Here is an 18076-nt window from a genome sequence, read left to right as displayed (position 1 = left end):
GACCGCACCGACCGCGAGCGCGTCCCACCCATGAGATAGTTAGAGGACCACACCGACTGCGAGCGCGTCCCACCCATGAGATAGCTAGAGGACCACACCGACCGCGAGCGCGTCCCACTCATGAGATAGCTATAGGACCGCGCCGACCGCGAGCGCGTCCCACCCATGATATAGTTAGAGGACCGCACCGACCGCGAGCGCGTCCCAACCATGAGGTAGTTAGAGGACCACACCGACCGATAGCGCGTCCCATCCATGAGATAGTTAGAGGACTGCACCGACAGCGAGCGCGTCCCACCCATGAGATAGCTAGAGGAAAACACCGAACGCGAGCGTGTCCCACCCATGAGCTAGTTAGAGGACCGCACATATCGCGAGCGCGTCCCACCCATGAGATAGTTAGAGGACCGCACCGACCGCGAGCGCGTCCCGCCCATGAGATAGTTAGAGGACCACACCGACCCCAAGCGCGTCCCACCCATGAGATAGTTAGAGGACCGCACCGACCGCGAGCGCGTCCCACCCATGAGATAGTTATAGGACCGCACCGACCGCGAGCGTGTCCCACCCATGAGATAGTTAATGGACCGCACCGACAGCGAGCGCGTCCCATCCATGAGATAGTTAGTGGACCGCACCGACCACGAGCGTGTCCCACCCATGAGATGGTTAGAGGACCACACCGACCGCGAGCGCGTCCCACCCATGAGATAGTTAGAGGACCGCACCGACCGCGAGCGCGTCCCACCCATGAGATAGTTATAGGACCGCACCGACCGCGAGCGTGTCCCACCCATGAGATATTTAGAGGACCGCACCGACTGCGAGCGCGTCCCACCCATGATATAGTTAGAGGACCACACCGAGCACGAGAGTGTCCCACCCATGAGATAGTTAAAGGACCGCACCGACCGCAAGCGCGTCCCACCCATGAGCCAAAATCTGTGAAAAGGCCCCTTTAAACTTATTTTATTGAAATGTCGTGCTGTTTTGTGAATGTGGCCGGATGGCGCCGGAGTACTCAACTTAAACGCTACCTGGAGTCGGTATAGTGATCAACAAGCAAAGAGGCATAAGTCCTCGACTACTTCTTTGTTAACATCGTACGACATATTTAAACTGAGATATAATTTTGAAATAAGAATTATTGATTTGTTCAAAATCTATGACTATTTAATTCCACAGGTGTAGGGCGTGTGGCCAAGTCACTTTAACACTATCAATTTGTCATAAAACAACATTTTTTATCATATTGACCAAAACAAATATTCTAAAAATATTTTTTTCTGAAATGATATTAGAAAAAAAAAATATTTTTTTTTTGTCAATATGATAATAAATATTGTTTTATGACAAAATGATAGTGTTTAAGTGACTTGGCCACGCGCCCTACACCCGTCTTAAATTCTATCAATTGTTTTAATTTCATCGATATCTTTAAAATGTTCATTATTTTGGCAATACATGCCTAATTTTGGTCGACTAACATTTAAGCGGTTATTGAATTTTGTCGTCAGATCTTTGATAAGTAGGGTCCTAGACTGCAGCGGCGTTCCTACTTTTGCAACGACCAGAAATAGATCTGTATGCGTATCCGCAACACATTTGTGTTTAACCCATTTATGCCTAGTGGACTCTCCCATCCTTCTAAATTGGATCAATTTAATTCTGAAATTAGGGATGTCTCGTATATTTATTTCCATATTTAGAATATTTCCTACAGAAATTCCTTTAAGCAAACAGCGCATGCCCTTATGAGACGCCGCATCATCTGTGTCTACGCTGTTTGCCAAGGCCTGTTATCTAGACGCTAGGCATAAATGGGTTAAACGTATTTACTTTTTCGAGACGCTTATTCAGTGGGTTTCTTGAGTAGAACAAGTACTTCGTGTATGGCGGGGAGATTGAAAGAATGCTCCCAAAGTTTAGATCAAACCCGAAGCCCCCAGTTCGCTGGGCGGATACAATATTTTGAGAAAACTGGGCTTAATGCATGTGCGTAAAGTGTCATCCAAGATAAGCCTGTGCAGTCAGGGACGACACTTTCCGCCTAAACTTGATTTTCGGTAAGGAGGGACTTCCTTGAAACTAAAAATCCCAGTAAAGCGGAAAGTGTCGTCTCTGATTAGCCTGTGCGGACTGCACAGGCTAATCTGGGACGACACTTTACGCTCATGCATTATGCCCAGTTTTCTCAGAACGCGACACCAATCTTTGTTGACACAACCTTTTCATTTCCAGGCGCAGCTCTCACATGTACCGACAATTTATCGTGGGGGTATGAGCCACTCAATGTAGCCACGTACACGACTGATAACCCAACAAGCTCAAGTAAGCTCAACATAAGACATCACCCTACAATTGTGGCTGATTTCGGCCGTATCGAACTGTTTTTTTTCTTCTGATTTTAATCCATTAATGCCTAGCGTCTAGAAAAAAAAAATGCCTTGTCAAACATCGTAGACCCAGATGAGACGCCGCATGATGCGGCGTCTCATCAGGGTCTGCGCTGTTTTCTCAAAGGAATTTCTGTAAGAAATATTCTAAAAAAAGCAATAAATATACTCGACATCCCTAATTTTGGAAATAAATTGATCCAATTTAGAAGGATGGGAGAGTCCACTAGGCATAAATGGGTTAAATGGCGACTGATTTTGGCCATATCGAACTGTTTTTTTTTCGGATTTGAAGGTCACTAAAACCACAAATATACCCACAAAAACGACAAATATGGTGACAGCGTCAACATGTTCGTATTGGTGACCGTCTGTCGTTCTGGCGGGTACATTTGTCGTCCTTTTGTCATTCGATACCCCTCGCGGATTATCAATAATCAGTACTTATCCGATGTTTGACGGAAAAGGCCGAGAATGTGCGATTGGTTCTTTCGTGTTTGCTTATCGGCGATCTTCATCAAACCCGCCTACACACCACAGAACGCTATGATTGAAATCAGCCACTATACATTTGTAGGACCGTTCTTGGCGCGTAATTTACTAAATTATCATGCGGCAAAATAATACAGTATAGACGTTTACGCAAGAAAAACTTCCGTTTTTAACAGGTTTCTTATTGTGTTTTGTTCTAAATATAAATGAGCCTCGTCCTGGGAGAACTGGGCTTAATGCATGTGCGTGATGTGTCGTCCGCACAGGTTTATCAGGGACGAAACGTTCCGCCTAGACTGGATTTTATTTTAGAAGGGACTTCCTTTAAACGTAACATTCCTTCAAAGGAAAAAACGTCGTCCCTGATTAGCCTTTACGGACCTGAGAACAGTATTTAGTCTAAGTCTTAAATCTAAGATATGCTTGCGGAATACGGGTCGTTGTCTAGCAACAGAATAGCATCTTTAGAAGATAAAATGATGTAATGGTTGAAAAGCGCCAAATATCATAAAGGGTCTTGTTTGGTAAGATAACACAATTAATGCACTGTTTGCACAGTGGAATCGCTTTACATAGCACTACATAGCTTTACATAGCACTGAATAGCACTGCATAGCTTTACATAGCACTACATAGCACTACAAAGCGCTTCATAGCACTAGATAGCTTTACATAGCACTACATAGCTTTACATAGCGCTACATAGTTTTACATAGCACTGAATAGCTTTACATAGCACTACATAGCTTTACATAGCACTGAATAGATTTACATAGCACTACATTGCACTTGAATCTTGCTTGAGCGTCTGATTACATTAAATATCATGTTAATAGCCTATTAGAGCAGATGAGCAGCGTTTTGGGAAAAATGGGCTTAACGAATGTAAGTTTCATCGCAGATAAGCTTGTACAGTCTTAACATACTTTCAAGGACGACACCTCCGTCTTCATGGAACTTTCCGTTTCAAGGCAAACGAAATTCAATTATATTTAATATAAACTATTATGGTATGTTGGTCTCAGAAAAACCTAACTAGTGTAATAGCCAAATTTTTGTTCACTTAGGTCTACTAATATTTGACGCGTACTGTCACTGTTGTTTATGCCATGTTCTTGAGTTGATAACTACTATAAGTATATGTTAAACCACCAGCCGCGGGCTATATTATGGAGACAACGGAATACCACGTGCCCGACGATTGTTCGTGCGGTGTACTCAAGTCCTGGACCTTCATCGCGCGGTCCGCCGGAAGTTTGACCTTGCAAGTCTGGCAGCACGACAACAGTGAACAGTACACGATAAGAGGGGCAAACTACTTCACAGTTCCAAGTAAATGATACTACGCCTACGAAGGGCTGTTGTCTATATGAACATCGGTCTAGGAAAATTGACTTGTATGCCTGTGCTGAAAGTGTCGCCCCAGATTAGCATGTGTAGTCCGCACATGCTTATCAGGAACGACACTTTCCGTTTGAATGAAATTAAAGTAAACCTCTTCTAAATGAATATTCAGTGAAGCGGAAAGTGTCGTCCCAGATTCCGGGACACCACTTAACGCACATGCATTAACTTCAGTTTTCCTGGAACGCGACTCGAATGTTGACACGCCTATGATATTATACATGACAAGCTGTTGATAATCGAACTATATTGCGTCCTATTTGAATCTCGCATTCTTGCCTTGTTGTTTCTTTGATTTAAAAAAGGTAATGGGTCCATTTTCGTCAGACAAATTATTGAATATTTTATCCTCACTCTGGGAAAACGGGGCTAAATACATGTGAAGTTTCGTCCCAGATTAACCTGTGCAGTCCGTATAGGCTAATCAGGGACTACACTTTCCGCCTACACTTAATTTTTGCTAAGAAGCGACCTCCTTTAAACAAAAAATACCAAAACAGCGGAAAGTGTCGAAAGCGGAGGCTGATTTGATTAGTTAATTGCGATAAATAAAATGAAATTGTATACATCTAAAAACTTTATCCCCCTTTTTTAATTTTTCCATTTAGGTGGAGCAATAGGTAAGGAAATCGAATTTCAAGTGCCCCAGAAGGACCGCATAACGATTCGGAACAACTATCTCATAGCATGGTAGGAGCTTAAAACCACGTGTTTAAGGATAAATTCCACTAAATTGAAAGAAGTGCCTATTTCTAAATAGGTATATTCTTCACTTTTTGTGATTATTTCCTGCATCACATGTGCGTCTGCAACATTTTGTTGCATTTCATTTGGGACTTCGTTGGAAGATGAACGTTTGGGTGCGTTTATTGAAGGGTGTGCTTTTATCGAAATCCCACTGCCGAAACCCTGTTTTCAATGGGTGCTTGCCTTTGCGCGAATTTTATGAGATAAAAAGTTGCGAGATGGTTTCAGTTTTATTGGAATTATTATTAGAAGACATATTCGTTTTCTTAACACAACATTAGAACATTTTGATTGATGGGAAAGTCAAGGAAAGGGACCCTATTGGAATTGCAATTAGTGTTATCCAACATACACTCTTCACCTTTTAAAGGGATCTTTTCACGCTTTGGTAAATTGACAAAATTGAAAAAAGTTGTTTCAGATTCGCAAATTTTCGTTTTAGTTATGATATTTGTGAGGAAACAGTAATACTGAACATTTACCATGGTCTAATATAGCCATTATATGCATCTTTTGACGATTTTAAAACCTAAAAATTATAAAGCGTTGCAACGCGAAACGATTGAATAATTTGGAGAGTTCTGTTTTTGTCGTTAAATTTTGTGAAACTACGAAGATTGCTTATATAAGGTATAAAATACTGTACGTGTATGAACTCGGCGGAATAGCTCAGTAGGCTAGAGCGTTTTTACTTCAGGACTCTGGCAGGACTCCAGGGGTCACTGGTTCAAAACCTGGTCCGAGCAATGTTTTTTTCCTTTTTTAAATTTTATTCTTGATTTTTTACTGGAGCTTTTACGATCCAATGTTTACATTTATCGATATAAAGCATTTAATGAATAAGTTAAAAAATGCCAAAATCTGTGAAAAGGCCCCTTTAAAACCTAAAATAATGTATTTCTGACAGCGCGGAAAGTAAATTACGACGGGGATAACACAAGTTGATTGACATACTTAACATGACTGTTAAGCATGAAACGTTAAATGCAAATTCATAAGTGTGGCAATAAAATATAAATTCTTAATGTGCTTAATACAATCAATAAACAGAAATATGTACACTTATTTATATCGCGAGGACTTCTGAAATGAACGTTTAAAAATTGTTGTAACATTTTATCCGGCGGTTTATATGAATGATTTAACTTTTGTTTTCTTACAAATACCGATTGTTATATACTTTGATTTTCTTCAGAAAGGACGACATGACGTCACGTCCGAATAAACAAGTTTAAAAAAGACGTTAAGTTAAAAATGAGAAATAATTAATATTTCGGTCATAAATAAAGTAAATTAAACAAAAAAGTGTGGAAGAAAGCTTTAAAAATTCTCTACATTTACATGTTAAAGGGGCCTTTTCATAGATTTTGGCATTTTTTAACTTATTCATTAAATGCTTTATATTGATAAATGTAAACATTGGATCGTAAAAGCTCCAGTAAAAAATCAAGAATAAAATAAAAAAAAGGAAAAGAACATTGCCCGGAGCAGGTTTCGAACCAGTGACCCCTGGAGTCCTGCCAGAGTCCTGAAGTAAAAACGCTTTAACCTACTGAGCCATTCCGCCGAGAACACACATTAAATGTATTTTATACCTTATATAAGCAATCTTCGTAGTTTCACAAAATTTAACGACAAAAACAGAACTCTCCAAATTATTCAATCGTTTCGCGTTGCAACGCTTTATAATTTTTAGGTTTTAAAATCGTCAAAAGATGCATATAATGGATATATTAGAGCATGGTAAATGTTCAGTATTACTGCTTCCTCACAAATATCATAACTAAAACGAAAATTTGCGAATCTGAAACAACTTTTCGGCGTAAGCTGCATAAGCCAGCTTTTCACCCTGACTTGACCTTTGTAAGTGTCCAATAAAATTCAAATAAAATTTCCCGCGGCTAGGTATGAATGAATACACTTCATTTATTCCATTGGCTGATTTGAGTATACCACCAGAACATTGGAAACATATCCGCGTCTTTGTAACACTGTTTTACTGTATGAAACAATTTTATCTCTAATGAAAAGGCTTAATAGATAGAACAGTTTTACACTCAATTCTCGACATCAATACAGTTTGTGCGTACGCCTTTTATTTTCAGAGTATTACCAGCGCAAAAGCGTTTATACTTAAAAGGCTATGTTCTCATATTTAGTACTTACTTCCATATTCCTGTCAACATGTTAACATGTAAAAGTATAAAGAGCAGTGGAAGCGAGGCCTCACTTTAAAGAATTGCATTTCAACCCGCGAGGTTTCGGGTCAAGTCGCGGACATTCAGAGTTTATATACAGGTCATCACCGGAGTTCGCGGTCAGTAAAATAATCGTTATATAATAAAGACGCTATCCGTGAACTAGGTGACCTGGAATTTTCTTTAGACCAGAAATATGTTAAAAGAAGATATTCAGCAATATAATTATGGTATGTCAATAATAGATTCTTAATGTGTTTTCAACAATACAATGATAAATATTATTTTTAATAAATTTAACAATAATTATTCCACCATATTGCCTTATGTACTAAAGTGATATTATGAGCATGTAACAGTTTATAGGTGTCTATCGCAACCGTTGATTATTTTTGATGTTTCTACTTCATATACACTTATAGTAATTAATGCAGCATCAACATACTAAAACAATATACCAGAAAGAGAAAAATAATGCATTTGAATATTAACCGTACTTTCGTTTGACAACTGATCATGCGTTTACGAGTTGAACCTAAATTTAGTTTTAGTGCAGATTTGTTCATACGACACAAAGACACAATATTGTTTTACGGATCATTTCGGCTTACAGGACTGGGTGGGTCACGTAAGAATATCGAATATAAAATATATTTTTATAAACAACTGGTAGCAAGGTGAGTTGCAGATAATTGATCAGTAACCACATTTTAACTAACTATTTTGACCTGTTAATTCTTTTCAGCTCAATTCAACAGTGCAAAATGCCCATAAAATCACTTTAAGCATGAGCACGATGATTCTCGATACTGTTAATAATCGAATCAAATAGCAATGCCCGACAGACCACTAAAACAGGTTTGTTCTCGTGTGGCCGGTTGACTCATATGTTTAAATTTCACTTCCATTCTTCTTTTGGTTTTCTGTTTTGTATCTATAGGTTTATGACCAGCAATATGTTATAATGTAAAATAAGCCGCGAAAACTCCCCGTAACATCCCGTACTGCGTGTGATGCAGCTAAGAACTGCACAGAAATAGACATTCGCTATCCTTGATCTCATTCATTAAACTATTTACGCCGTATATCTTTTTTAAAGATATTTCTTGTTTCAATTTTGTCAATTTACCAAAGCGTGAAAAGATCCCTTTAAAAATATTTTCATAAGTGATTGTTGACGGCAAAAAATGAACAACGAAGATTCAGCGGTCGCGCAAGATCAACCGGAAGTTCACTCTAAAATCAAATTATTTGACATTAACGAAGCTCGGCTGTTGAGAAAAAAAAACTAAAAATGGAAGAAAGGGGAAGGAAAATAAATAATTATGAACTTGCGCCAGTGGAAGTCAATTCCGGCGGGAGCAAACAAGGAGAAGTGGAAGTGAGAAATTACAGTTTGAACGAACATGTGAATATGAAGAAGAAATTGTCATCTACTAAAAAGGAACCGTTTGAGATTATAAAATCTAACGGAGGAACAAAACTCGTACTAAACACAGATACTTACGAACTGTTAACATTTGCTAACAAAAAGTATTTTTCAGAAAATTCACTTAATTATAAGTACTTATATAAACCAGCAAACGACAGAAAATCAAATCAAGTGGAGCTTCGTTATGAAGTCGCAGATGAGAGGAACCACTTGTACACGTTTAACATGTACCACACAACTTCCTCGTGCTTGATCAATGGTAGAAACGTGGCTCACTTCTTTGACATAGACCTTCCAAACATTCTCCATATAATGGAAACTGACATTCAGACAAATAATTATTCGATAAGTGAAATAAAAGAATACATGAAACAGCAAATACGGTCATACTGGGAGCGTAAAAATCCCGAGCGCCCATCACCGAAAATGTCTGTAACGCATGCTGTTGATGAACCTCACACGCTTCTAGACAGTAATATAAAATAGGACTCCCGAAAAGAAGAGAATGATAAAGCGGACACAAATATCGAGATAGAGACAGAAGCGGAAGATGAATTGGCTGAAAATGCCGAGACTAATTTAGAAGCAGAAAGCGAGGCTAGTTTTCATATTAATTGTGCCACCCAAATAGACTCGGTAGAAAATGCCATTCTAAAGGAAATGAAGATGATGAATGAACTTCTGTTAGCTATTAAATTCCAATTGAACAATTTTCAATAGGAGACTACATTGCAACCTTCGCAATTAAGAGATGAAATCACAAGTGTTAAAAAAACAATCTCGTTAGCTAACCAGCAATCAACAGATAAAGTACAAACAGTTAGTCAGAGTACGGATAAACTCAGTAAAGACATGAAACAAGCCAACGACGCACTTCACAGGAAATTACAATCAGTGCATGACAATATAAAGAAGATGATCCCATCGACAGCGAATATGGCAGAACAGTTGGCACACAATGAACGCAGTGAATGAGCTACAACGGAAACTCCTCAATCACAAAAAAGTAAAAATAACGGAAGCGGACATGATACAGAAGAGAGAGAACAGTCTTTTAACTGAGCAACAACTTGAAGTGAATACTGATATTGTGGACACGGCAGATAGATCAAAGAAAACTATGAAAACTCTAAAAATAGGTGACTCAATTATAAGTGGTATTAACAGGCGGGGATTAAATGAAAATACACACATTAAAACTCTATTTAATTTAAATATTCCGAATTTTACATACATTCGTAAAGACAGAAGTCAGAAAAAGGGTGGCGGAATCTTGCTTTATATAGGTAACCATGTACCATTTAAACATAGGCCAGACTTAGAGCCTGATGGGAATGAATCAGTTTGTACTGAAATTTGCTTTAAAAACACAAAATCTTTTCTGTTAAATTATATCTATCGTCCACCTAATGAGACGCAAAAATGGATAGAAAAATTTGATGCGTTACTTGATAAGTTTGAGGGTTTAAACGTTGAGTATCACATATTAAGTGATTTCAATTTTAGATACTTTGCTGACAGCAAGTCCTATGAATGCAAAATGTGGTCAAAACGGTATTAAAGCATGGCCTCTTGCAACTTATTAACACAGTACAACCAGTCACAGATAAATCGTCTTCAATAATTGATCATATATATACTAATCGAACTGACAGAGTAAGTACTACATATGTCCCACAAATATCTATAAGCGACCACTATCCGGTATGCATGACAAGGGAAATTAACTATAAAATCTCGAAACAAGGCACTCACTCGAATATTAGATATAGATGCTTTAAAAAGTTTTTAATATCTGATTTCCAATTTGATCTATCAATTTCGCAACTAAACTTTATTGAAACTGTTCATGATCCAAATATGTCCCTTCATTCTTTATATAGAATTTTAAATAATGTTTTAGAAAAGCACGCCCCTTACAAGCAAAAGAGAATAGAAAGCACACATATTCCAAAATGGATAAACAAAAAAGTTATTAAAAGTATGTGCGATAGAGATCACTTCCACATAATGAAAGACTGGGACAATTATAAACTGTCACGAAATAAAACTACGGCATTAATTCGCAAAAGCAAGAAAGAATATTACAATAATGCTGTTAAAAATGGTACTAGTACGACAAATATTTGGAAAAATTTGAAAATGATATCTAATAATGACAATGATCAAAACTGCGGAGTTAATTTGCCAAATAAAATTTTAGTGAACGGACAAAAGTTGAGGACAAAAGTAGGATCCTAATTGCCTTAAATGAGCATTTTACAAACATATCAAATATTGTTGATAAGCTTAAATTTTACGAAGAAAACTTTTCTTATTTAAAGCTATATCTCGACAAATCTTTAAAACATCATACATTTTCTATAAATTACATTACCCCTCTCGAGGTTAGTATAATAATTAGCAATTTAAATGTTAACAAGGCTACGGGACTCGACGGGATCAGTGCAAACATTATAAAATACTGTGGAGAGCATATTGTTTTACCAATTACCTCGATAATAAATAATTGTATTCGTACAGGAATTTTACCCGATTTGTTAAAACAAGCGTTTGTTCTACCAATATATAAAGACATCTTTCAAATGAATTAAAAAAATTCTTTTGAATAATACATGTGTTGAATAAACATCAGTCAGGCTTCAGAGAAAATCATTCTTGCCAAACAGCACTGATTCGACTTATTAATGAGTGGCTCAAAGATGTAGATAACGGTAATTGTATTGGTTCTGTTTTTATTGACATGAAAAAAGCTTCTGATTTAGTAGATCATGACATTCTGTTATACAAACTAAAACTTCATCACTTTTCGGATGGTACCATATCCCTTTTTCATTCTTATCTTAGTCAAAGACAGCAATGCGTTAAACCAGGAACTAGTTTTTCTACCCCTCTTACTATTAAGAGTGGTGTCCCTCAAGGTTCTATTTTGGGCCCTCTCTTGTTTCTAATTTATATACTAGTAAATGATATTGGGTTATTACTTAACCAATCAGACATAGACTTGTATGCTGATGACTCGACACTACATGCTACAGGGGCCAATCCTTCAGAAATTCAAACTAACTTACAAAATGATATTTATTCCATACAAAAATGGTGCACCCTCAATAACATGATGAAAAACCCTAGTAAATCAAAATGCATGCTTATTGGATCAAAACAAAAACAAGGGACAAAATTGTCACAAAACCAGGTTTTCATTGTGAAAAAAAAATCTGATAAAGGGAGAAAACTCAAACTGAACTTTTGAAATGAACAAACAAAATTAACCCCCTTTGTAAGTTTGTTTAAAAAATAATAATCTATTTTTAGTCGTGGCGACCATGACATTGGAGATATTGACGTGATTCTTTCGTGCGACACACCGTCCCATGATGGTGAACAAATGTGCTAAATGATTTTATAATCTCACAATGAATGACATAGTTATGGCCAGGACAAGCTCATTTATGGCCATTTTTGACCTTTGAACTCAAAGTGTGACCTTGACCTTGGAGATATCGACGTAATTATTTCGCGCGATACACCGTCCAATGATGGTGAACAAATGTGCCAAATGATTTTATAATCTGACAATGAACGACATAGTTATGGCCCGAACAAGCTTGTTCCGCCCGCCCGCCAGCCCGCCAGCCCGCCAGCCCGCCAGCCCGCCAGCCAGCCAGCCCGCCAGCCCGCCCGCATTCGCCAATCTAATAACCAGTTTTTTTCTTCGGAAAACCTGGTTAATTAAGACTATCAACCTTGATCTTAAAATAGATAATTATGCTATTGAAAATGTCACTAGCCATAACATTTTAGGACTTTATATTGACAAACATCTGCAATGGAAAGTACACATTGATAAAACATGCTCTAAAATAAGCAGTAAAATAACTCTACTAAAAAGATATCAAATTATTTGACTTTTGAAATGAAGAAATTATTTCATAATTCATATATTCTAACATGTTTCGATTCCTGTTGTACGATCTGGGCCAACGCTAATAAAACCAATTTAAAAAAAGTGAGTATTTTACAAAAACGCGCAGCGAAAGTCATTTCACAAAAGCCAAAAAGAACACCATCCAAAGAATTGTTTTTACAGCTTAATTGGCTCTCGTTTAATAATAGATGTAAATACCACACGACAATCTTGATTTAAATGTGTCAACAATCAGACTCCAGAATATTTAAATAATATTATAACTTTTTCTCAAAATCAAAAATATAACTTAAGATCTGCCACCCATAGCGATATTATTAATACCAAAGCAAAAACAGGTTATAAGAAACGAGCTTTTTCATACCATAGCATGGATATTTGGAACAGTATACCGATTGGAATAAGAATGGCATGCTCTATCTCTGCTTTTAAAAGGCAATATAAAGCACATTTATTTTCTAATTAATAATATGTCATATGTTTTTTTTCTAATCAATGATATTTCATGTGTGTCTGTCTAAAAGGCAAAATGTGTGTTATGTATTGGTGTAAGAAAATATTGTTTAAATGTTTTACTTGTTATAGACCTATTTGTGTATGTTAGTTTAAGAAAGCCACATTGTAAAAAAGTATTTATTCATGTGCATAATATGTATAATGCGTTATTGTCTGTATGTGTAACCTTCTGTTAATAAAGTTTTTATTATTATTATTATTATTATTATTATTATTATTATTATTATTATTATTATTATTATTATTATTATTATTATTATTATTATTATTATAATCAATAATATTTCATGTGTGTCTATCTATGTGTGTTATGTATGGGTGTAAGAAAATATTGTTTGAATATTTTTACTTATAGACCTATTTGTGTATGTTAGTTTAAGAAAGCCACATTGTAAAAAAGTATTGATTCATTTGCATAATATGAATAATGTGGCATTGTCTTGATGTGTAACCTTCTGTAAATAAAGCTTTTATTATTATTACTATTATTATTATTATTATTATAATTATTATTATTATTATTATTATTATTATTATTATTATTATTATTATTATTATACAATGAAGATATTTATTTAAATAAGTGACCACATTTTGTGCATTTAACTTTACCCACAATGAATTGATACTAGCTATTTATAGTTTATAGATAATTTTTACTAGCTTCACAGGTATTCAATTATTTGAACAATTAAGTCGCGTCCTGAGAAACTTGGTTAAATGCATGTGCGTAAAGTGTCGTCCCAGAGTATTCTGTCGAGTCAGCACAGGCATTAGAGACGACACTTTCCGCCTAGACTGGATTAACGTTCAGAAAAGGCTTTATTTAAACGAAAAATTATATCAAAGCGAAAAGTGTTGTCCCTGATTAGTCCCGGAATGCACAGGCTAAACTGGGACGACACTTAACGTCATGCATTTAGTTTTCCCAGACGCGATTCAATTGAGACTTTTTTTGAACTTTCGGCTTCTATGTTTTTTTTAAACATTTAGGCTCTCGAACGCTCAGACGAGCATTATAGCGAAACGCGACGGGCTGGAGTCATTACCAGACGAACAAAGGATCGTTAAGAACATGAATGCCTTAGATCCATTCGGAGAAGGCATTTTCGATTGGAGTGCTGCTTCAGCAAACGACCCGCTTAATCCCATCAAGAACACCGCCTTTGCCATTAGAGCTACGGCAGCCAAAAGTAAGTACATGTAATATGTATCGTCATCATCATCATCATCGTCGTCGTCGTCGTCATCGCCGTCGTCGTCGTCATCATCATCAATATCATCATCATCATCATCATCATCATCATCATCATCATCATCATCATCATCATCATCATCATCATCATCATCATCATCATCATCATCATCATCATCATCATCATCATCAGCAGCAGCAGCAGCAGCAGCAGCAGCAGCAGCATATCATCATCATCATCATCATCATCATCATCATCATCATCATCATCATCATCATCATCATCATCAAGAAGAAGAAGACGAAGAAGAAGAAGAAGAAGAAGAAGAAGAAGAAGAAGAAGAAGAAGAAGAAGAAGAAGAAAAAAAAATCAACATATGACATATTTACCTTATCAGTGTGTATCAGTGATATGAAACTGTATTTTTTCAGACACAGCCCCAGAGTTCACGAACCTCCCCCGGGATGTGTGGATTTACGGTGACACGGCCCCAGGGACGCTCATATACTCGGTATCCGCCAGCGATATTGACCCCTATGACGTCAGCAGTCTATTGATTACATACGATGATAACGCGAGCTTTCCATTCTATTACGACAGAACAAGGGGTATGATGTTTTTTAAGTACCTTAAGTTTTAAAGGACAGAACAAGCGTTGAGAACGGCAAAACATCCAATATAAACAAACAATAAAACACGGGAACTTAATTCTGCTCAATATCTTAAAGGTCCTTATTTTATTTTTAATGTTCAATTTTGGTCACTTCATGCACTTGATTGATTCATATACCTGTAATAATAAGTGTTCGGTTGCCAGGTAACGTCTATCTGGGATCGTACGGCGCGGCGAGGGGCACGTACAATATGACGTTCACTGTCACGGACCAGTGTGGAAACACCAACAGTGCAGTCCTGACAATAAAAGTTCTCAACTGGGTATGTGATGTATTTTGTACAGTCTATTTGCCTAGAAGTAACACGCAGAATTCACAACCAAAATAACTGTGACAATTAAAGTTCTGGACTTGGTACGTGATTTGTTTTGTGGAGTATACTTGTCTAGTGGTTACACGCAGAATTCACAGCCATACTTACTCTGACGAGAAGAGTTCAGAACTGGTGACTGTCTTGTAGAGACTCATTGTCTAGTAGTAACGCACTGACGTCACAACCAATGAAATACCGGGCTCGGGAGGGGGCGGGAGGATAGGGTGGCTTTTGAACATTTTTATTAATTGCGAGTACTTCAAAGTCCTAAACACAAATCTATAAGGTTATATCGGTCCTCATACCAAACGTGGGTACGTGTGGGGTCTACTGTCATGGATCATACCATACGTGGGTAAGTGTAGGGTTTCTTACTGTCATGGATCATACCATACGTGGGTAAGTGTAAGGTTTCTTACTGTCATGGATCATACCATACGTGGGTAAGTGTAAGGTTCCTTACTGTCATGGATCATACCATACGTGGGTAAGTGTAAGGTTTCTTACTATCATGGATGATCGATTTTCGACAAGCGCTGGTCAAGAACACTTAACAACACTATTTATAAAATACAAGCAAATTGCCAAGATTGGAATTGGGTCTTTCATCAAAGCTTTATGTTTTGCAATTGATTTTAACAAATATATTAAAATCAAACTAGAATCAAAATATATTTGTAACGACTTTTGTAAATTTACAAATATACAATTTCTCATTTCTTTGAAATAATTTGAATTTCCAACAAAAGTCAAGTGTTAAATTATTACTTTGTAAAAATACTGTCTATCTTATGTGTGGATATGTTTTAACGAAAAACAAGTTCCTGGAATGGAACGTTCTGTAACGGAACATTTAATAGTGAGCGGAAATTTCAATTTTGTGACTATTTGTATGACTTTTTCTCCCGATAAAATGTTTTAAATTATGTAACATTAGTATGAAGTTCAGTTATTGTCAGCAGATAAGAAATGAGCCGCGTTCTGAGAAAACTGGGCAAAATACTTGTGCGTAAAGTGTCATCCCAGATTTGCCTGTGCAGTCCGCACAGGCTGATCAGGGACGACACTTTCCGCGTTTTAGTTTTCTCAGAACAAGGCTCATATTTTCATCGTTTTGTTATGTTATTGTAGACTGCACATTTTTTCCAACATGTACTTTTTAGGCCCCCAAATTGCACGGCCTTCCGGCGTTCTATTCTATCACCGAGGAGACGGTGAACGAACTTACCCTAGCAACCGTCAACATCACCGATAGAGACAACACAACCTGGACAACGAAGACTTTTAACAACGACTCTAACCTGGATGCGGAATTGGAGCACGAAGGCTTCCGTCGTAAGTAATGTTCGGGTGTGGCATTGGTGTTAGTTGGTTACCGCAAAAGTAATATTCGGATGTGGCATTGGAGTTAGTTGGTAACCGTAAAAGTAATGTTCGGGTGTGGAGTTAGTTGGTAACCGTAAAAGTAATATGCGGCATTTGTGTTAGAAGGCTTCCGTATTAAGTAATGTTCGGGTGTGGCATTGGTGTAAGAAGGCTTCCGTAATAAGTAATGTTCGGGTGTGGCATTGGTGTTAGAAGGCTTCCGTAGTAAGTAATATTTGGGTGTGGAACTGGAGCACGAAGGCTTCCGTCGTAAGTAATGTTCGGGTGTGGCATTGTTGTTAGTTGGTTACCGTAAAAGTAATATTCGGATGTGGCATTGGAGTTAGTTGGTTACCGTAAAAGTAATGTTCGGGTGCGGCATTGGAGTTAGTTGGTAACCGTAAAAGTAATGTTCGGGTGTGAAATTGGAGTTAGTTGGTAACCGTAAAAGTAATGTTCGGGTGTGGCATTGGAGTTAGTTGGTAACCGTAAAAGTAATATTCGGATGCGGCATTGGAGTAAGTTGGTTACCGTAGTATGTAATGCTGTTAATGTCGTTTTGGCGTAGTGGATATGGTATCCGCCTTGCGATCAGGAAGTCACGGGTTCGATCCCCACAGTTAAAGCGTTCTTTAGATATCCCCAATATATATGAAATACAGGTTCTACCATGGAAACGTATTCAATATTCAATATTCAATATGTTCATTGAGCCCATGGCTTTCGATTCAATCGAGCTTATATTAATTAAACGAAGGAACGGTTCCCGTTTATCAATGATTTACTGGTACAATACAGAATGAAATAAAAGAAAATAAGTTTTTAGTATTTTCATGAAAAATATTTAATAACACAAAGCTTTTAATAAGTAAAAACCTTACACTTATAAACTATCTGTGATGTATTAGAGTTCATATAATTGCATCGGTCTATCTACTCATCGAGACAATACAATTAAACTAAAAATGTTTTAACAATCTTTCTGCAAGTTTAATTGAGAAAAAGTTCACGTTATAATTGTTATACAATAAGGGTGTTCATATAACTTCAGCTTGGCTTGCCTAACACGTGCGTCCCTGGGATGACATCTAACGCACAAACTATAAGCGCCGTTTTACAGAACGAGGTCCATGTTTGTATGACATTATATGTGAGCGTTGATTGTCTCTTCTTAAAGGAGGTCCATATTTGTATGACATTATATGTGAACGCTGATTGTCTCTTCTTAAAGGAGGTCCATGTTTGTATGACATTATATGTGAACGCTGCTTGTCTCATCTTAAATGAGGTCCATATTTGTATGCCATTATATGTGAACGCTGCTTGTCTCATCTTAAAGGAGGTCCATGTTTGCCTTGCATTATATGTTAATGCTGATTGTCTCATCTTAAAGTAGGTCCATATTTGTATTACAT

The 18076-nt window shown here is 37.2% G+C and overlaps 1 protein-coding gene across 1 annotated transcript in view; it reads left to right on the top strand.

The window, feature by feature from the left end:
* The first annotated feature begins 4906 nt into the window (after nt 1–4906).
* LOC127831948 (protocadherin Fat 1-like) overlaps nt 4907–18076 on the top strand; it is a 29377-nt gene continuing 16207 nt past the window's right edge. The window contains exons 1-5 of the mRNA XM_052357036.1: nt 4907–4982; nt 14107–14306; nt 14741–14917; nt 15127–15245; nt 16460–16631. Coding sequence (XP_052212996.1) covers nt 14189–14306; nt 14741–14917; nt 15127–15245; nt 16460–16631 — 586 coding nt within the window. The 5' untranslated portion in view covers nt 4907–4982; nt 14107–14188. The remainder of the gene's footprint in view (nt 4983–14106; nt 14307–14740; nt 14918–15126; nt 15246–16459; nt 16632–18076) is intronic.

Source organism: Dreissena polymorpha, chromosome 5, assembly GCF_020536995.1.
Source record: "Dreissena polymorpha isolate Duluth1 chromosome 5, UMN_Dpol_1.0, whole genome shotgun sequence".
NCBI classification, from domain to species: domain Eukaryota; kingdom Metazoa; phylum Mollusca; class Bivalvia; order Myida; family Dreissenidae; genus Dreissena; species Dreissena polymorpha.
Note: the sequence above shows the minus strand (reverse complement) of the source record. Positions and strands in the feature narration are given on the sequence as shown.